At 42.2% G+C, this 21,740-nt stretch overlaps 1 protein-coding gene across 1 annotated transcript in view; it reads right to left on the bottom strand.

Annotated features, from left to right (window-relative positions):
- Positions 1-21,740, bottom strand: part of LOC116896083 (adhesion G-protein coupled receptor V1-like) — a 58,816-nt gene that overhangs the window by 30,582 nt on the left and 6,494 nt on the right. The window contains exons 4-8 of the mRNA XM_032897061.1: positions 18,025-18,498; positions 11,561-11,704; positions 10,444-10,536; positions 3,376-3,550; positions 1,239-1,374 (exon numbers count right to left, since the gene is read on the bottom strand). Of these exons, the coding sequence (XP_032752952.1) occupies positions 1,239-1,374; positions 3,376-3,550; positions 10,444-10,536; positions 11,561-11,704; positions 18,025-18,498 (1,022 nt within the window). The remainder of the gene's footprint in view (positions 1-1,238; positions 1,375-3,375; positions 3,551-10,443; positions 10,537-11,560; positions 11,705-18,024; positions 18,499-21,740) is intronic.

The raw sequence follows: 21,740 nt of genomic DNA, 5'->3' as shown, positions 1-21,740 counted from the left end.
TCCCAGCTCACCGGGAGCAGTGCAGCCCCTGCCCCAGAGATCCAGGGTTGTGTAAGGAAGCAAGCTCAGGGAGCCTTGAAGTGCAAGCCAGCCATCAGCATTCTCCCACAGTGTCTGCATCAGCCCCTGCCTCCACATCCCTGCCTCGACTTCCCTCAGTGGTGCGTGTGATGTGAAAGGTGTGGTATAAAATAAACATCTTCCTTCATTTGGTGTTTTATCCTTCATGGTGTTTTATCACGGCAACAGAAAAAGAACGAGAACACCACCTGCTCCACTGATAAGACGGGACATAAAATGCTTAAGCACACAGCTGGTCCTAGAAGTGGCAGAGTGAGGCGGGCTCACAGCAGTGTCTGATTTGGGGAAGCGCTGCGTAAACCTATTTGTCGGTAATGTTGTTGTTAAAGACATTTAATTTTGTCACCCTGAAATATGTTCTTTGGACAAATGTTATTTCAAGTGGGATACATCAACGCAGGCACTACAGATAACCACTCTCCCATGCACGACATGCGTGCAGTCGTTTTGAACACACACTAGTCCACTGCTATTATTCTGGCCAAGCCCATCCCAAGTAGGAGAAGCCAACTGCTTTTAGGTAGAATATATTTATCTGTACATTGAATTCCATATAAACAATTATTACAGTTAACTAACAATGCCAAATACAATTAAGCAGAAACTGATTTCAATAAGTATCGCCATTCACTAACTGTGATGCACAGTTTTAGTGATTTTGGGAAATGAGAGTTTGCAGCTCTTCCTCAGAGGACGGTCCCTTTAAAAACTGAGGCTGTTGTGATTAGGGAAGCTGAGAGCCCAGGCACCCATCCTGAGGCTGGAGATCAAGGTGTGCTCTCCCAATGGCAGAGAGGACGGGGCCTCTACTGACAATGCTCTCCCACACTGTGTCTGACATGCAAGCTATGAATTACTCCACCGGAATCTCAAGGTCATTGTTTGGTCTCACTGACACATTGCAAATGATCCCATATCAGTGGTTCTTAACTGACCTAATGCTGCAAACCTTTAATACAGGTCCGCATCTTGTGATGACTCCCAACCATAAAATTAGATACATTGTTACTTCATAACTCTAAGTGTGCTACTACTGTGAGCTGTAATATAAATATCCGATATGCAGAAGATCTGATATTCAAACCCTGTGAAAGGATATTTCAACTCCCAGGGGTTAAGACCCACTGCCTTAGACGGTGAACTTCTCCTTGCCATACCTAAGCTGAGCTCCACCTGCAGCACTGCTCCTCAGGCCTGACAGATGAAGGACAAAGGCCTCAGGCCGGCCAGGGCTGGGAAACGTCCATAGGAGGACTCCTTTCTTCTGTTCTCCATGCAGAAAAGAAAGGCTCCCTGGAGAAAGAATGACAGAGAAGGTCATCACTCCTTCCTTCTGTTTGTTTAAATTCTATTCTATATGCATGAGTGTTTTGTCTTCATGTATGGCCATGCATCTGTCTGTAGAGGTTGGACAGACTATAAGATCCCCTGGGACCAGAGTCACAGAAGGTCACGAGTCATCTTGTGGATGCTGGTAATGGAACCTTGGTCCTCTGGAAAAGCAGCCACTGCTCTTAACCGCTAAGCCATTTCTCCAGCCTACTTCCACTTCTTAAACTGGAATGTGTTGCTAAAACATACACTGAAATGACCTAAAATTCGATTTGGTTCCCAAAAGATAGAATGTTTAATAACAGGAACAAGAAATAAATACATTTGTACACATCTCTGAGACCACACAGTTTTACTCCCTGCTTACTCCCCTATCTTTCCTTCCCCCTTGCTTCCCCCTCCCTCTCCACCTCCTTCTTTCCCTCCCCATTCCCCTCCCCCACCCACTCCCCTTCCCCTTCTCTAGGCTTTTCCCTTCCCCCTCTACTCAATTACCAAATGTAGCAGTGATAGGAAGGGAATGGCTAGGGTGATGTTAGGTAAGCTTTCCTGCAATTTGGTGCTAAGCTGTGGTTTGAATTCTGGCCTCAGTGTTTTTTAACAGCAGGGTATCACAGGAATTTAGGGTAAAACATCACAATGTGTGTATTTTATTTTAGGTTAGAAAAACATGTCATGATCAAGAAGGTTTACAACTGTTAAGTGAAGTCCATGAGTTTAGGGGTTATATTAATTATTCATTGCATTTAAAAGTTATTATAAAAGATCAAAAGAATAATCTAGTTTACCTAAAGACACGAACCCGCTACTTGCAAACTCCATTATTTTTAAATCAAGTTATTATAATAATAATTCACTAAATATTTTTCAAAGCTTATGTGCAAGCCAAGTCACAAATAAACCTACACCTAATGGACAAGAGTCCTACATGGAGACTGTGGTTAATCATACATAAACAGACATGACCACAGAACGACAGAAAGGACAGAAGAATAACAATGCAGTAAAAATGGCAAAGGGGGGCCAGAATGCAGGTAAAGAAGATCATAAAAGATCTTTAACTTAGGGGCAAGCCAAGAAGAAAATAAGAATCAGCATCCTTTGCAGTGGACGTGAAATGCTCTACCCAAGGCAAGCCTGGTGCCGTGCTGTCACAAAATGAAGTAGCGCACAAATGCACACTAGACTGGAGAGTGCCCTGCCACAGCTGATGGCTGACGTCGCAATGGGTCACGTTTGGTGTCTGCATTCTATTCTCATTGCCTAAAGAGATCACTCAGTGTCCCAGCTAAATGCAACTTAGGAAAACAAAACCGTCCCACGCTCATGGAAGAATGTGGATCTCAGCTCTTCTATCAGAGTCATGAGATGTATGTGTTACAGAAACACTCGCCTGGTGAGCAGGGAAGCACTGTAAATAACCAGGGGTGCACAGATCTGGGACAGCGGTGAGGAGCTGGTCACGACTGTCTTTACGGAAGTCTGGAGTGAGCTCCATGCACCAGGGTCGAGGTCACACCACCCAACATCCACACCTTACTTGTTCTCAAAGGGCCACTGACACACATTTAAAGACCAAGTAGGTGAAGTGGCTGTTGGGCATCTGTCAGAACTACAGAACATGTATTGGGTACAAAGTGCAAAGCTGTATCACTTTATTGCTACATTCGCTGAGTGAGATGCTCAAAACGACTTTTAACGAATCCTCAAGGATTGACGGAGCTGTTTGCTTGGTCATCATCACTGTTCCATGGTGTATAAAGATTTCAATCTGGTTGAACAATTCCCCTCCTCCTCACCAAGGAGCCCTAACACCCTGGTTCTGCAGAGGAGCGCTGCGTTCAAGCTAAGAACACTGAGTAGTGCTCATACAGTTCAGTGTTGAGAGGAGGGATAGCCTTGGATGGCTGTCAACGGCACAGCTCCATATTCTGCAGACTGGACTAGAAGAGCTTTACTCACCGAGAGTTGGTGTCATGTTGCCGATGGCAATAGGCTCAGGGATTTCCGAGCCAGGAGCATATCCTGTGGTCCAGGCCACAGACAGCCTGCCATATGTACCTCTCCTGGAGACCGTGACTTGGCTTGTGCCGGCCGTGATGTCAATGAGTTGGAAAGCAGTGGATTCGAAGCCAACCTAAAGAAAGACATGCTTAGAGGACATGAGCACCTGGGGAGCTTTCCTGTTCTCTGAAAAATGGTTAAGACTGTTAGTATTGTGTCTAGGCTCTGCTCACCCCAGTTACCTGGCAACAGCCAGGCATGCCTGACTCACTATAAAAAAGGCCGCTTGGCCCCTCCTCTCTCTCTTGCTCTTGCCTTCTTCTTGCTCCTGCTCTCTCCCCATTCTCTTTCCCCCTATTTCTTCATGTGCTCATGGTAGACCTCTACTTCTCTCCTCTCCTCTCCCCTCCCTTCCTCTCCCTTCCTCTCCCCTCCGCCTTTTGCCTTTCTCTGTCTCTACTACCCTCTCAATTCCCCTCCCCATGCCCTGAATAAACTCTATTCCATACTAAACCTTCGTGTGGCTGGTCCCTCAGGGGAAGGGATGCTTGAGCATGGGCCTGCAAAGGCACCCCTTTCCCCAGACCTCACCACACCTCCACCAAAACACAGCCCCTCCTCTCTTCATCTTTTTTATAAACATGTCACTAACTCTTTAGATTTTACAATGTATTCCCCTAAATGATGATACACGCAGAGGAGAAATACTTAACACCTCAGATTTAAAATTCCATCCTGTCCTATGCTTCAGATTCTAGTTTCAAGTTTTCTTTTTTTTTAAAAAAAAGTAATCATTTGAATTATAAAATATCCAAAAAATAAGTGTAATAATAATTAAATTAAAAAAGTTAAAATTACATTGTTTTGAAAATCCGTAGCGACTGTATGTCTTTCATTTATTCATTAACGTTAATGAGTTTATCCTACAGGCAATGTTTTGTGAATGGAGGCCTGGCTGGTAACTCACTAGACAGCCAAGGAAGACCTTGAATTTGCGGTCTTCCAGCTTCAGTCTCCGGGGCTGGGATAGGGGCACGAAGCACCAGGATGAGAGGCAGGGAGACTTAACCTGTTCCCTTCATTCCTCATCAAAGCAGACCCTCGGGTAAGGCCTTCAGTTCCTTCATTAAACTGGACATTTGGGGTACACTCAGAAAGCTTCAGAGGTAAACTGGGTTTGGGGGGTTGTAGTTTTTGTTTTTCTATTTGCTTCTTTGAAGTAGTTACACTTCAAATAACCATCAAACAAGATTTTTTTGTTACTCTTCCAGGGTATGTGACTTATAGCCGAAATTCGTTCTAATCAGTGGTTTTGAATAAAGCCTGATTCCCAGTCTCATCTGAGAGAACAGCTCAGGTTACCTCTCCTGCTCTCAACAAATGAAAATCGGGCCGCCACTGAACCAGCAGCTATAGAGTGGAACATCTCCTCCTTTAAACTCCTGATGGCATACATCTGGACGCCTGGTTCTCTGAGAGACGCTTCATTTCTGAAGCTCTCAAAGGCCAAAGAGCGACTGCAACTTTACGGTGTTTCTTCTCCTTTTAGAACCAGTGTCGTATCATAGCCCTGGTCCTGGGACTCACTGTATAGACTGAGCTGGTCACACAGAAATCACCTGACTCTTCATCCTGAATGCCGGGATGAAAGATGTGTGCCGGGTATGGTCTATTTGTCTTGGTTTTAATCTTTGTGGACTCCACTTTAGGGAGAGAGCAAATTCATTCCCTGTGGAGGAGACGTCCAGGAGGGAGCAGCTGACGAGCCTGTGCTAATGATCTGCAATCGTCCATCCCAGACCCCTACACCATCATTGCTCCATGCTAATTAGTCCCCGGTAGACCAGGCTTGAATTCACTGTGGACAGGTTATCCCTCAGACCAGCTAGGAAAGCACACGTCACAGCCAATAGCAATTTTTCTTTTATGTAAAGGGTCTAAGAGGGTTTCATTGCTGGTTTTTATTTTATTTGTTTTGTTTTTGCCAGCCTATCGAGTGACTAGGGATAATCTTTTTAACACAGGTACAGACTCAGTAATGTTAGGAAATGAAAAAATATGTAATGCTTCATTCCAATTTTCCTTATTTAGCATTAAAAGCCTCGATGTTAAAGATTTTACACTTGGAAATATTTGGCTTTACCTGACTGCGCCTTTAAAAAGGACCTTACATTCTAGCTGTTCAAAATTAAATCTTTCAACAAGCTGCAATGACAAGTAAATTTTACAACTAATATTTAAAATTGACAAATTAGGTGGGCACTCCCGAGGCTGCAGAGCGGAAGAGACCACCAACACTGCCCACCCCTGCCCACATCCCTGGCCCAAGAGGAAACTGTATACAGCCTCTGGATTCCCGTGGGGGAGGGCCCAGGAGCGGCAGGACCCCTGCGTCTGAGACACCGCCGTAACCTGAAGGAACAGACCAGATAAACAGTTCTCTGCACCCAAATCCCGTGGGAGGGAGAGCTAAACCTTCAGAGAGGCAGACACGCCTGGGAAACCAAAAGAGACTGCTCTACTCAATGATAACCTGGTCAAGGAAGAAATAAAGAAAGAAATTAAAAACTTCTTAGAATTTAATGAAAATGAAGGTACAACATACACAAGCTTATGGGACACAATGAAAGTTGTGCTAAGAGGAAAACTCATAGCTCTGAGTGCCTGCAGAAAGAAACAGGAGAGAGCATATGTCAGCAGCTTGACAGCACACCTAAAAGCTCTAGAACAAAAAGAAGCAAATACACCCAGGAGGAGTAGAAGGCAGGAAATAATCAAACTCAGAGCTGAAATCAACCAAATAGAAACAAAAAGGACCATAGAAAGAATCAACAGAACCAAAAGTTGGTTCTTTGAGAAAATCAACAAGATAGATAAACCCTTAGCCAGACTAATGAGAGGACACAGAGAGTGTGTCCAAATTAACAAAGTCAGAAATGAAAAGGGAGACATAACTACAGATTCAGAGGAAATTCAAAAAATCATCAGATCTTACTATAAAAGCCTATATTCAACAAAACTTGAAAATCTGCAGGAAATGGACAATTTCCTAGACAGATACCAGGTACTGAAGTTAAATCAGGAACAGATAAACCAGTTAAACAACCCCATAACTCCTAAGGAAATAGAAGCAGTCATTAAAGGTCTCCCAACCAAAAAGAGCCCAGGTCCAGATGGGTTTAGTGCAGAATTCTATCAGACCTTCATAGAAGACCTCGTACCAATATTATCCAAACTATTCCACAAAATTGAAACAGATGGAACACTACCGAATTCCTTCTATGAAGCCACAATTACTCTTATACCTAAACCACACAAAGACCCAACAAAGAAAGGAAACTTCAGACCAATTTCCCTTATGTATATCGACACAAAAATACTCAATAAAATTCTGGCAAACCGAATCCAAGAGCACATCAAAACAATCATCCACCATGATCAAGTAGGCTTCATCCCAGGCATGCAGGGATGGTTTAATATACAGAAAACCATCAACGTGATCCATTATATAAACAAACTGAAAGAACAAAACCACATGATCATTTCATTAGATGCTGAGAAAGCATTTGACAAAATTCAACACCCCTTCATGATAAAAGTCCTGGAAAGAATAGGAATTCAAGGCCCATACCTAAATATAGTAAAAGCCATATACAGCAAACCAGTGGCTAACATTAAACTAAATGGAGAGAAACTTGAAGCAATCCCACTAAAATCAGGGACTAGACAAGGCTGCCCACTCTCTCCCTACTTATTCAATATAGTTCTTGAAGTTCTAGCCAGAGCAATCAGACAACAAAAAGGAGGTCAAGGGGATACAGATCGAAAAGAAGAAGTCAAAATATCACTATTTGCAGATGATATGATAGTATATTTAAGTGATCCCAAAAGTTCCACCAGAGAACTACTAAAGCTGATAAACAACTTCAGCAAAGTGGCTGGGTATAAAATTAACTCAAATAAATCAGTAGCCTTCCTCTACACAAGAGAGAAACAAGCCGAGAAAGAAATTAGGGAAACGACACCCTTCATAATAGACCCAAATAATATAAAGTACCTCGGTGTGACTTTAACCAAGCAAGTAAAAGATTTGTACAACAAGAACTTCAAGATTCTGAAGAAAGAAATTGAAGAATACCTCAGAAGATGGAAAGATCTCCCATGCTCATGGATTGGCAGGATTAATATAGTAAAATGGCCATTTTACCAAAAGCGATCTACAGATTCAATGCAATCCCCATCAAAATACCAATCCAATTCTTCAAAGAGTTAGACAGAACAATTTGCAAATTCATCTGGAATAACAAAAACCCAGGATAGCTAAAACTATCCTCAACAATAAAAAAGGACTTCAGGGGAATCACTATCCCTGAACTCAAGCAGTATTATAGAGCAATAGTGATAAAAACTGCATGGTATTGGTACAGAGACAGACAGATAAACCAATGGAACAGAATTGAAGACCCAGAAATGAACCCACACACCTATGATCACTTGATTTTTGACAAAGGAGCCAAAACCATCCAATGGAAAAAAGATAGCATTTTCAGCAAATGGTGCTGGTTCAACTGAAGGTCCACATGTAGAAGAATGCAGATCGATCCATGCTATAACCCTGTACAAAGCTTAAGTCCAAGTGGATCAAGGACCTCCACATCAAACCAGACACACTCAAACTAATAGAAGAAAAACTAGGGACGCATCTGGAACACATGGGCACTGGAAAAAATTTCCTGAACAAAACACCAATGGCTTATGCTCTAAGATCAAGAATCAACAAATGGGATCTCATAAAACTGCAAAGCTTCTGGCAAGGCAAAGGACACTGTGGTAAGGACAAACAGGCAACAAACGGATGGGGAAAAAACCTTAACCAACCCAACAACAGATAGAGGCCTTATACCCAAAATATACAAAGAACACAAAAAGTTAGACCGCAGGGAGACAAATAACCCTATTAAAAAATGGGGTTCAGAGCTAAACAAAGAATTCACAGCTGAGGAATGCCGAATGGCTGAGAAACACCTAAAGAAATGTTCAACATCTTTAGTCATCAGGGAAATAAAATCAAAACAACCCTGAGATTTCACCTCACACCAGTGAGAATGGCTAAGATCAAAAACTCAGGTGACAGAGGATGCTGGCGAGGATGTGGAGAAAGAGGAACACTCCTCCATTGTTGGTGGGATTGCAGACTGGTACAACCATTCTGGAAATCAGTCTGGAGGTTCCTCAGAAAATTGGACATTGAACTGCCTGAGGATCCAGCTATACCTCTCTTGGGCATATACCCAAAAGATGCCCCAACATGTAAAAAAGACACGTGCTCCACTATGTTCATCGCAGCCTTATTTATAGTAGCCAGAAGCTGGAAAGAACCCAGATGCCCTTCAACAGAGGAATGGATACAGAAAATGTGGTACATCTACACAATGGAATATTACTCAGCTATCAAAAACAATGACTTTATGAAATTCATAGGCAAATGGTCGGAACTGGAAAATATCATCCTGAGTGAGGTAACCCAATCACAGAAAAACACACACGGTATGCACTCATTGATAGGTGGCTATTAGCCCAAATGCTTGAATTACCCTAGATGCCTAGAACAAATGAAACTCAAGACGGATAATCAAAATGTGAATGCTTCACTCCTTCTTTAAAAGGGGAACAAGAATACCCTTGGCAGGGAATAGAGAGGCAAAGATTAAAACAGACACAGAAGGAACATCCATTCAGAGCCTGCCCCACATGTGGCCCATACATATACAGCCATCCAATTAGACAAGATGGATGAAGCAAAGAAGTGCAGGCCGATAGGAGCCGGATGTAGATCTCTTCCGAGAGACATAGCCAGAATACAGCAAACAGAGAGGCGTATGCCAGCAGCAAACCACTGATTTGAGAATAGGACCCCCGTTGAAGGAATCAGAGAAAGAACTGGAAGAGCTTGAAGGGGCTCGACACCTCATATGAACAACAATGCCAAGCAACCAGAGCTTCCAGGGACTAAGCCACTACCTAAAGACTATACATGGACTGACCCTGGACTCTGACCTCATAGGTAGCAATGAATATCCTAGTAAGAGCACCAGTGGAAGGGGAAGCCCTGGGTCCTGCTAAGACTGAACCCCCAGTGAACTAGACAGTTGGGGGGAGGGCGGCAATGGGGGGAGGGTGGGGAGGGGAACACCCATAAGGAAGGGGAGGGGGGAGGGGGATGTTTGCCTGGAAACCGGGAAAGGGAATAACACTCGAAATGTATATAAGAAATACTCAAGTTAATAAAAAAACAAAGAAAGAAAAAAAAGAAATAAATAAAATTGACAGATTATTTTTCTAGGAGGGATCCTTTGAGATGCATGGGACTGTTTACTATTGAAAAGGTGGTTAATCTTTAAAAAAAAAAAAAAAAAAAAAAAAAAAGAACAAGACAAACAAAACCCCCAGTCTTGTGTCAGTTTCTGCCTCTGGTAGGTCAATCACACTCCAATGGACGCTCCCAACCCAGGAATAAAGGGCAGCACTACCTGGATGTGGTTGTCCATTGCAAAGGGGGTTCAGAAATTTAATGCCATCGGGGAGGGCATGGTTCTTGAGGATTTACGTGGAAAAGAAGACCAAAATCCACTGCATTCAATTCGCAGAGAATTTAACACACACACACACACACACACACACACACACACACACACACACACACACACACACACACACACATTCTTAAAAATAAATTCTTTGTTCGTGGTGTGTACTGTCCCCAGAAACCACGAGGAAGCCCATGATCTGAGCTCCAGGTGGCTACAAAGAGCCAGGAGACTACTTTGACAGTGACATCGATGAGTGTAGACACACAATTGAGAAAAACTGAGAAAGACGGACACATGAAGTTTCCGCGATGAGCCCTACTCACACCCAAGCACCCCACAACCCGCAAATGCAACAGCCTAGAAAGGAAGTCATCAAGTGGCCACTTGTGCTGCCCTCTTGTGGTTAACTGTGAGAACTACATCCAGGACCAGTTACCTGGGAATTGGCAGCTTCCTCAGGAACAGAGAGAAAAGCTTGATTTGCTTCCTGGTGAATTGTTGGCATTAAGAGAACTCTTAAAACTCTGTCCTAGGCTCCCCGTGCATGTGCAGTAGATGTGCTGCTTGGTCTTCATGGGGGTCCCGAACAACTGCAGCCGATATATCCCAAAAGCTGCTGCCTGACTGTGGGATATTTTCTTCTAGCTGGGCTGCCTTGTCAGCCCTCAGAGGGAGAGGATGTGCCTAGACTACCAAAGACTTGTTGTGCCAGGGTCGGGGAATACCCAGCGGGGACCCACGTGCTCAGAGATGGGGGCTGGGGGAGGGGCTGTCGGGAGAGGAACCATGAGTGGGATGGAAAGTAAGTTAAAAATGAATAAATAGGATTGAGAGCCACTACCTAAAGACTATACATGGACTGGCCCCGGACTCTGACCTCATAGGTAGCAATGAATATCCTAGTAAGAGCACCAGTGGAAGGGGAAGCCCTTGGTCCTGCTAATACTGAACCCCCAGTGAATGTGATTGTTGGGGGGAGGGCTGCAATGGGGGGAGGATGGGGAGGGGAACACACATAAAAAAAGGGGAGGGATTAGGGGGATGTTTGCCCGGAAACCGGGAAAGGGAATAACATTCGAAATGTAAATAAGAAATACTCAAGTTAATAAAAAAAATTAAAGAAGTAGAAAAAAATAAATAAGGAAAAGTAAAATAAAATAGCAATTGTGATACGGAGGCTGAGGTGTAGCTCTCCAAGTTTGATGACTTCCACCGGGTGTGTGGTGGGGGAAGAACTCAGTTTTCATTAGGGGGATGGCCACTGGGACTTTGATCACGCTCCGGAGACTGTGAGGGCGATACAAATCGGGCTCGTTTGCTGTTGTTATTTGGGGTTGTGGGGTGGGGGGTCGCAAGGGCAAGAAGGCAGATACGAAAGAACTGGGAAGTGGGTAAGATCGGGGGTGTTTGAGGTGAATTTCGCCCTCCCCCGCCCCCAAAAATCAATAAAACTATTTTGAATGAACGAATAAAAATTCTTGAAGACCTTAGCACTTCCTACTTGTGCTGCCCTCTTGTGGCTAACTGTGAGGATTACATCCAGGACCAGTTACCTGGGAATTGGCAGCTTCCTCAGGAACAGAGAGAAAAGCTTGATTTGCTTCCTGGTGAATTGTTGGCATTCCATAGAAAGGTCCACTCAGAAGCCTTGCTGACAGCAGCCGCAGGGTGAAATTGGAGCCCAGTGATAGGAAGACCTGTAAACAAACAGTTAAGGAGTCTTCAGAGGAAAAGGAGACATGTACATACGAGTTCCGTTGGTAGAGGACAGTTGGGTCAGTCCTAGCTTTCCCCAGCTCTTTCTTCTTTAAAAAGAAGCCCCCAGATTTTAGAGGGTAGGGTGCATGGCTGTAGTTGTAGAAAACAAATGTAGGAATTTACAGCCCTTCATCATGTGCTGGAATAGTAATGGAGCAAAGGAGACATCTCCACAGAGCCCAGGAGATGGAAAAACCAGAATAGAGTGAGGGCGGGTGACCCAGGGAGGCCCACTGATGCCTTCTTCAGTAAGCAGGAACTGTGGATTCTAATGACAGCCACTCAGAACAGACTGTGACATGGGTACCTCTGTCACTTCGGTACTCGGAGCAAATAAAGATCATTAGCGCGTGTGCTTGATTACTAATGTCAAGGATTAGCAAACTGGGAAACTGTGAACTTACACACTGCTATCACACTAGAAGTATCTGAAACTCACAGTGTCTTCTCACTGAGAAACAACTATTGACAATGGTGGACCGCTAACTGGTTCCAAACAAAGAGCATGGCTTTAAAAAGTGTGCATGTTTGTGGAGTCCAAAGCAACCATGTTTGTTTGAGAAACATGTCCTTTGGCTACAATGAACTTCAGCCCACTCCTGCTCCTGAACACACAAGGTACACACACATGGTTGTCGCAAACGCATGGCATGAGCGAAGCACAGGTTTCATTTTCTCAAGATGACACTCTGAACAGAACTTTTAGGTCATTGCTAGGCAGGCAAATCATAGCACCATAAGTCCTTGAAATGCACCTGACCTTTCCCAGATGTCCCATCCCTATTCAGACCAACTAATGGCTGGGTAGCTAATGATTTTTTTCCAATTTCATAAAGAATGAAGTACAACTCTGAAGTAACAAGTCATTAGACCCTTTCTGCCTAGGACCTCTGCTCTTGGCCTATTCAGTACACACACTCCCAGAGGCAACTGATATTAAAGTTGGACAAGAATCATGTTAGGAGATTATATATATCTTCAGTGAGTGAGTATTTGTGTACAAATAAAAATAAGTTATGAATAAGCTAAAAGATGGCTTGGAGATAAGAGCACTGACTACTCTGCTAAAGCACTCAGGTTCAATTTCCAGCTCCATATGGCAGCACATAACTGTCTATAACTGTAGTCCCAGAGTATCTGATAACCTCATCTGGTCTTTGAGGACCAGTAAAAACCATGTGGTTCACAGACATACCTGCAGGTAAAACATTCACATACATAAAAATGAATAAATAATTAAAACCAAATAACTTATGATCTTATGTTACCCATGTGCATCTCTGATACTGCAAATCCATGTGTGTTTGTAATTGGCTGTTGCTGGATGGTTTCTTCTCTCAGGTGCGTTAACTATGACAAACACCGTGACAAAAAGCACCATGGGGAGGAAAGGGTTTAATTCAGCTTACAACTCCCAGGACACACTGCATCAGGGCAGGAACTCAAGTCAGGGACCAACAGGCAGGAACTGAAGCAGAAGCCATGGAAGAATGCTGCTTACTGGCTTGCTCCTCATGGTTTGCTCAACCTGATTTTTTTATGCAAAAGCCCAGGGACAGAACTGTCCACAGTGAGTTGAGCTTTCTTTTATAAATCGCTAATCAAAACAAACAAAGCCAAAAACAAACAGACTTGCCTATAGGCTATCTTATAGAGAGAGATTTCTCAACTGAAGGTCCCTCTTCCCAACTGATTCTAGCTTGTGTCAAGTAGACAAAAAACAACCAGGACGTGGAACTTCTGCACAGAGCAGTAGTGACCAAGTCCCATTCATCTTTCACTGCTGAGAATAACTGGCATGATCTAAGTGCTTAATATCTGAGCCATGCAGAAAAGTCCATCTGTTTCTACATTCTAGCTTGCACTCCTCTAAAACCAGACTGGGTCCTTAGTGTGCTCATGAAGGAACGCACTTGGAGGAACAGCCCAAAAGCCAATGCAAGGTCCTGGCGTTAGACCAGCACTAAGGATGCTTTTAGCTTTTAGAGTTTGATAGAACCTTCCACAGACCCATTTAAAGATCAGACGCCACCTCGTAAAGGATTAAATATTTAAATGCCTTTGCTGATTCTCTGGGGCTTATTTGTCTAAAGCGCTCACTTTCACCCAGCAACATCGAGCAGAGAGGAGTTTATAAAAATTCTTATAATGAAAACCTCAAATATCAAAGAAAAATGTATTTGTTATATATGTTGAGGATGAATGGAGGAAGGTGGCCATTGGAAAAAGTCCTACTTTTGGTTCATGTGCATGTAAATCTTGTCTCTAAACACTTACCTGGAAGATAAAACTGATGCTGTAAAATTATTTTTTAAAAGAGGTTTCTTTTACCCCACACTAGGTCTGGCACTTTAGTGCCCCCAAGATATCCGGTAGATTCATCTCAGTCAGCAAAGCCTCTCACCTGCTTTGCTCCGGCAGATGGCTTCTCTCTGAGCTTGGCAACAATCTCTCTACCCGTCTAGTTCCCAAGGCAGGTTGCCACCATGCCAAACACACACATCCCAATTCCATGGTGGCCCAGTGTCTCCCCCACCACATACTCTCTTAAACTTAAATCACCACATGAAAGAACACGCAACACAATAACCTCTGATCCAATTGATAATATATAATTTGCTCATCTAGACATACAAAGGCCTGAACACATCCATCCCTTAATAATATTCAAACGACCTGTAAAGGAATCTTAACATCAGCCTCCATGTTCTCTCCGGGGCTTCTCTTGCCTCGCTCCAGTCTCTTCCTCTCTCTAAAACTTTTCTCCCACCCATCCTTCCATCTTGTCCAATGACAGGCCTTGTTGTATCTTGTACGTGCCTTCACCTGTATGACGTCTTACATAAAACCGCAATGACTTAGGTGTGATCATATGCTACACACCTCTGGACGTGTGCGAGTGGATGCTAATAAACAAAAAAGCAAGCACAAGCCCTAGCACTGCATTTCCAGGTGGCACATGTAGAATGCTAATGAAAGTGAAGATTCCCATAAAATTTGAAATAAGCTAGTGAAAGCTGTGACCACATGCAGAAAAAAAAACTTCATACATGTATCTGCTAGTAAGATTCCTCTAATATTTACTAAAAAGTTGTGAAGACAAGTATAATATATTCACAGATATTAAGAAACACATAGATAATAATCCAAATATGGTCTTAAAAAACAAATGATATTACAAGCTATACTATTTAGATTTCTATGTGACATGAAAAAAAAATGACCACTGACTTTCAGACATACGGGTCACTATAAATGACCTGGTGGCTAGGTAGATTGGACTCACTTGTTCCTACAAAATGTATTATGTAGGATTTTTCCTATACATAGCCTGAGAGCAGTTCTGTACTATAAATACTGCCTGATAGAAATAACAGATAGGTATACATTTCTCTATGGCAAACCTTAGTAGCCAGTGAAAAATACCTTCGTTGAAAAGTTAAACCAATGACGTTTAGTGTTTACCAGCAGATTATGACTTGAATATGGTCAGAAAGTGATGGTATGGGTATATGGAATAGGCATTTTACATTCATAATTGTTTGGAGAATTTCATGTGCACACATAATGTGTTTTGATCAAATCCACCTTCCCCTCCCTCCCTTCCACCTCTTATTTCCCTTTATCATGTTTCCCTCTCAACTTCATGTAGTCTTTATTAAGTCTAGGAGTTCACTGAGTGCTGCCAGCACGTGCATGGTGGAGCACCACCCACTGGAGCACAGACAACCTGTCAGAGGTCACAACTCTGAAGAAAACTGACCTTTCCTATTCCAGTATCCATCAGTTGTCAATAACTCCTTGACTAGTGGTGGAGTTTTATAAGTGCCCCCGATACATTGAGATTTTGACTGGCTAGATCTTGTTCAGGTATTGGGCATACAATCAGAGTTGCTGTGAGTTGATGTGTGAAATGGTTTGTCAAATGCAGAAAACATTGCTTCACAGCCATCCTCCACTACCTATGGCTCGTATAATCATTCTGCCTTCTCTTCTGCAATGACCCAAGCCCCACAGGAAAGAAATCTGATAGATATATGTCGTTTACAGTTTCCTCTGAGGTTGAAACGTTCCCTCTTATAGGGAAGCTTCTTACAAAGGAAAGTAAGCAACAAATTGGCTTCAGGAAGTCCCTGAAACTGACCAGCTTCATTAGGCACCTTCTTCACAAGAGTAGACAAGCCAAGCAGCAGAGAAGATGAGATCAGAACAGCTGCCTGGAAGAAGCAGAACCAGCTGAGTTGCCTGAAAGAGGTTTAGACTAATGGAGTCATTTAGAAAGAACTCTCTTACATGTGTTGAGCTGCCTGAAGGCTGTACATGATGCTGCAAGTCCCCAACTTTTGTGCACTTGTCACCCATGCTGGGGAGGGTTTGGTGATGCAAAGTCATTTATTATTTCTACTTATTTCTACTCCCTTACCTGTTAACTAATGCACATATCATTTCCCCATATTTTCATTATGTCTTTTTGTACAGATGTTTTTAGGCACAGGACATAGATTTTTAAAATTGACAAATTAGTCATACTTGAATCAGTTTCCCACAGATCTGCAAAAATGTCAGAACTGTGATAGCAATGCCTTACTAAAAGTCTCAACTTTCCCCATTCACTAAGCATCAACAAAACTAAAGACCTATATGTACAAAAGATTAAAAATGTTTACAGCATGGTGTTTATCATTTAAAGGGACCTCGTTACCATGATCGTAAGTCTGTAGGAAGCAAGAAGGGCATGAACAGAAAAATCTCTGCATTTCCCCGTTAGTGTCTTAAGGTCTTCCTACCAGCTTCTGGCATCAGAGTAACTCACTCTCAACGTTGTCATTTTCAGAAATACAAAAGACCAAATGTTCATCAATTAAAATGTAGCTCTGTGTTCAATTAAAGTTTTCCTGTTTACACCAGTTCTTGCCTGACCCATGGCAAGATCTACAATGGAAGGCATGTCAGGTTATCTGTGGTTTTTCAATACAGCTCCAACCTTCCCAGTGCTGGACATGTCCATCCTCATTCTGGACAGTTCTCCAAGCAAGGCCCTTTAATAAAGCGATATGTTTTGCCCCTCTATTCTAGTCCTTGCTTAGCTAACACCAGCTGGCTAACTGAAAACATCACTCCAGTGCTTGGCAGCCACTGAATTGATGTGGGTGCTCCTTGGGACTTCAAATTTCTACTCTGTCATTTTCCCCTGCAACAGTATCCTCCACCACAATCTTGAGACGTCCTTCTGGTTTCTCAAAGCAAGCTTTAGATTTTCGTCAAGGCTCTAATCTAGGCACTTTCTGGGCAGATTTCTTAGCCATAAAATACAAGCACCACTAAGTGCCATGTGAATGAACTAAATGAGCATCTCTCATGTAACAGAGGGAGAAATACATACTGTGCTTGTGAAAATTTACACGGTGCTTAAGTCACTTCTGGTGTATGGAGACAGCAAAGACTGCTGGGGTCTTCTAGCAGTCTGGCATCTAGCCTTGCATGTATGGGGGGGGCATGTGCATGTCTCACAGAAATCTATGCACCAATTGCTTAAAACATTACTTTATTTTGAGGCAGAGCATTTCTATGTAGCCCTAGCTAGTCTGGAACTCACTATGCAGATCATACTGGCTTCAACTAGCAAAGATCTATATGCCTTTGCCTCCCAAGGACTTTATTAGGGGTCTTTCTTTACATGGGGCCTATGCTGCCATTGCTCCAGTATGAAGGTCAAAAGACAAATTGTGAAAGCTAGTTCTCTCCTTCTACCATGTATGCCACTGGGATTAAATTTAGGTCATCTTGGTGACAAGTATCCTTATTCCATGAATTGTCTCACCTATCCCAAGAACAGGCATTCTTAACATGGTTACACCAAATGTCAGCAGGGTAGTTTGCTATTCTTCCTTCCCCTCACTATCTCAGACAGTCACAGTCAATTCCAATGTTACACATCTCTACGTATAGAAGCGAAGCTATCAGACTGTGTTTATAGCTGTCCAAATCCCAGGGAACATGCATCGGTTCTCAATGCACTGACCACTGATCTTGGTAAATACTAACTGAGCCCCTACCAGAATCTGGGTGAAGACCTACTATTTCCAAATAGAATGTATTCACCAATGTATTATCCAAGAATTACTATGCAGTTTGCAAGTTTGTCTTATAGGTTACCTTTAAATACCAAACTAAACCTTTCAGCATCTGATCCAGATGTACATAGGGCTCTCCCAAATGAGTTCTGCTACAATTCTCAGGAATTTGAAATGCTACAAACCTGATTTTTCAAGGGCACCAAGCCTACTTTATATCTGGCCCCATCTTTGATCACCATTTGTCTCTCTTCATTTTCAGTAGCAACTGGGTCTTCCTTATTGTCAGACAGTATTTGAAGTGTCACAGCCACAGCACCAAACACTCCAGCAAGCCGGGTGATGTTAATTTGGATGGATCTAATGAGGTTCTGCCCAATCAGTACTGACTGCTGATCTGAATAAAGGGCAAATATGCCATGCGGGTCATCATTGGCAGATACAGAGAACCTCGAGGTGCATTTCTCCAGGTCCAGTTCTGCACCTCCCTCTACAGAAACTAGCTGGACAGCATATTCTTCCTCTATCTCAGGGACATCATCTGGCAGCAAATGGACATCAAAGCTTGCTTCACTGTCTCCATCAGCAATGGTGAAAAGTCCTCGGGTGGAAAGGAAGTCTCCCGTAAGGTCAAACTCACTGCTTAGCTCCCAGTGCACCTAGATGAGAGGAAGAAAAGCAGCAGTTAGGTAGCTCAGGAGGTACAAAGAGAAACCTCCAGACTACACTTCTTCAAAAGAGAAACGTGAGTTACACGCGCTTACATTCAGACACACTTGGAAGTATATGCTAATATATGCACAGTGACCCCTTTCCTATGCAAATCTGAAGGAGAGAAGACCACGATTTGAAAGGATGGGGAAGCAAGTAAACTCTAAAGTGCCAGTTCCACATATACATCAGTTTGTGAACCATACACAGAATTTCAATGCCAAAGGTATGTATAAGGTACATCCCAACTCACTCCTTCACATCCACCCAGAGAACCCCAGGCTGCACTGTAAAGATAGTTGTACATTTACTGTTGCTTCATAAACTGTAGCAAAGAATTAGATCAACCAAGTTGTACTTAATAGATGAATGGATAATGAGATTTAAAAATATATGTGCATATATGAATATATTATGCTCTAAAGAAAATGAAGTTAGAAATTTTGCAGGAGATCCTTTTGGTTTCCATCTGTGCCTTGACCTGATCCTGTGCCACAGCTCTCTGGACTCAGATCTGGCCGGGAGAGAGCTGCTCTCCCAGGAGGGCTGACATAGAGGGCTTACAGGAGGGTCAAGCCATTCTCAGAGAGAACAAGACGACCTAACACCACAGATAATTGGAAGGTGACAGGCAAGTGCAAGAACCTAAGCAACAGAAACCAAGGCCACTTAGCCTCATCAGAACACAGTTCTCTCAACACATCAACTTGTGGATACCCCCACACACCAGAAAAGCAAGATTCTGATTTAAAATCACATCATGATGATGTTACAGGACTTTAAGAAGGGCATAAATAACTCCCTTAAAGAAATACAGAACAAAATAGGTAAACAGGTACAAGCCCTTAAAGAGGAAACACAAAAATTCCTTAAAGAATTACAGGAAAACATAACAAAACAGGTAAAGGAATTGAACAAAACCATCCAGGATTTAAAAATGGAAACAGAAACAATGAAGACATCACAAAGAGAAACAACCCTGAAGATAGAAAACCTAGGAAAGAGATCAGGAGTCAAAGACAAAAGCATCACCCACAGAATACTAGAGATAGAAGAGAGAACCTCGGGGGAAGAAGATACCATAGGAAACATTGATACAGCAGTGAAAGATAATGCAAAACACAAAAAGTTCCTAACCCAGAATATCCAGGAAATCCAGAACACAATGAGAAGATCAAACCTAAGGATAATAGGAATAGAAGAGAGTGAAGATTCACAACTTAAAGGGCCACTAAATATCTTCAAAGAAATTATAGAAAAAAAACTTCCCTAACCTAAAGAACGAGATGCCCATAAGCATACAAGAAGCCTATAGAACTCCAAATAGATTGGACCAGAAAAGAAATTCCTCTCATCACATAATAGTCAAAACACCAAATGCACAAAACAAAGAAATAGTAAAAGCAGTAAGGGAAAAAGGTCAAGTAACATATAAAGGCAGACCTATCAGAATTACACCAGACTTCTCACCAGAGACTATGAAAGCCGGAAGATCCTGGACAGATGTCATGCAGACCCTAAGAGAATGCAAATGCCAGCCTAGGCTACTATATCCAGCAAAACTTTCAATTAACATAGATGGAGAAACCAAGATATTCCATAGCAAAACCAAATTTACACAACATATTTCCACAAATCCAAACCTACAAAATATAGTAGATGGAAAACTCCAACACAAGGGCGGGGAGTGGGGAGAAGAAACTATACCCTAGAAAAAGCAAGATAGCAATCTTATTTTAAAAAATTCAAAAGAAGATAACCAAACATAATTCAACCTCTAACAACAAAAATACTAGGAAACAACAATAATTGGTCCCTAATATCTCTCAATACCACTGGATCCAATAAAAACAAAAACTAGCAGACTGGATATATAAAGAGGACCCAGCATTTTGCTGTATGTAGGAAACACACCTCAGTGACAAAGACAGACACTACTTCAGAGTAAAAAGACTGGGAAAAATGTTTCCAAGCAAATGATCCCAAAACACAAGCTGGAGTAGCCATTCTAATATCAAATAAAATCAACTTTCAACCAAAAGTTACCAAAAAAAGATAAGGAAGGACACTTCATATTCATCAAGGAAAAAGTCCACCAAGATGAACTCTCAATTCTGAATATCTGTGCTCCAAATGCAAGAGCACCCACATTCATAAAAGAAACCTTACTAAAGCTCAAAGCACACATTGCACCTCATGCAATAATGGGGGACTTCAACACCCCACTCTCATCAATGGACAGATAATGGAAACAGAAACTAAACTGAGACACAGTGAAACTAAAAGAAGTTATGAACCAAACAGATTTAACAGATATGTATAGAACATTTCATCCTAAAACAAAAGAATATACCTTCTTCTCAGCACCTCATGGTACCTTCTCCAAAATTGACCATATAATCTGTCACAAAACAGGCCTCAAAAGATACAAGAAGATAGAAATAATCCTAAGTATCCTATCAGATCACCATGGACTAAGGCTGGTCTTCAATAAGAACAAAAATAACAAAAAGCCCACATACACATGGAAGCTGAACAATGCTCTACTCAAAACTTGGTCAAAAAAGAAATAAAGAAAGAAATTAAAGAATTTTGAAAATTTAGGGGTTGGGGATTTAGCTCAGTGGTAGACCGCTTGCCTAACAAGCACAAGCACAAGGCCCCGGGTTCGGTCCTCAGCTCCAAAAAAAAAAAAAATTTGAAAATTTAATACAAAGGAAGTCACAGCATACCCAAACTTATGGGACACAATGAAAGCTGTGCTAAGAGGAAAACTCATAGCTCTGAGTGCCTGCAGAAAGAAACAGGAGAGAGCATATGTCACCAGCTTGACAGCACACCTAAACGCTCTAGAACAAAAAGAAGCAAATACACCCAGGAGGAGTAGAAGGCAGGAAATAATCAAACTCAGAGCTGAAATCAACCAAGTAGAAACAAAGAGAACTATAGAAAGAAATCAACAAAAGCAGGGGCTGGTTCTTTAATAAAATCAACAAGATAGATAAACCCTTAGCCAGACTAACCAGAGGGCACAGAGACAATATCCAAATTAACAAAATCAGAAATGAAAAGGGAGACATAACAACAAAAACTGAGAAAATTCAAAAAAAATCATTAGATCCTACTACAAAAGCCTATAATCAACAAAAGTGGAAAATCTTAAGGAAATGGACAATTTTCTAGACAGATA

This window comes from Rattus rattus, chromosome 3 (genome assembly GCF_011064425.1).
Source record: "Rattus rattus isolate New Zealand chromosome 3, Rrattus_CSIRO_v1, whole genome shotgun sequence".
NCBI classification, from domain to species: domain Eukaryota; kingdom Metazoa; phylum Chordata; class Mammalia; order Rodentia; family Muridae; genus Rattus; species Rattus rattus.
This window is presented reverse-complemented; position numbering and strand designations above follow the sequence as displayed.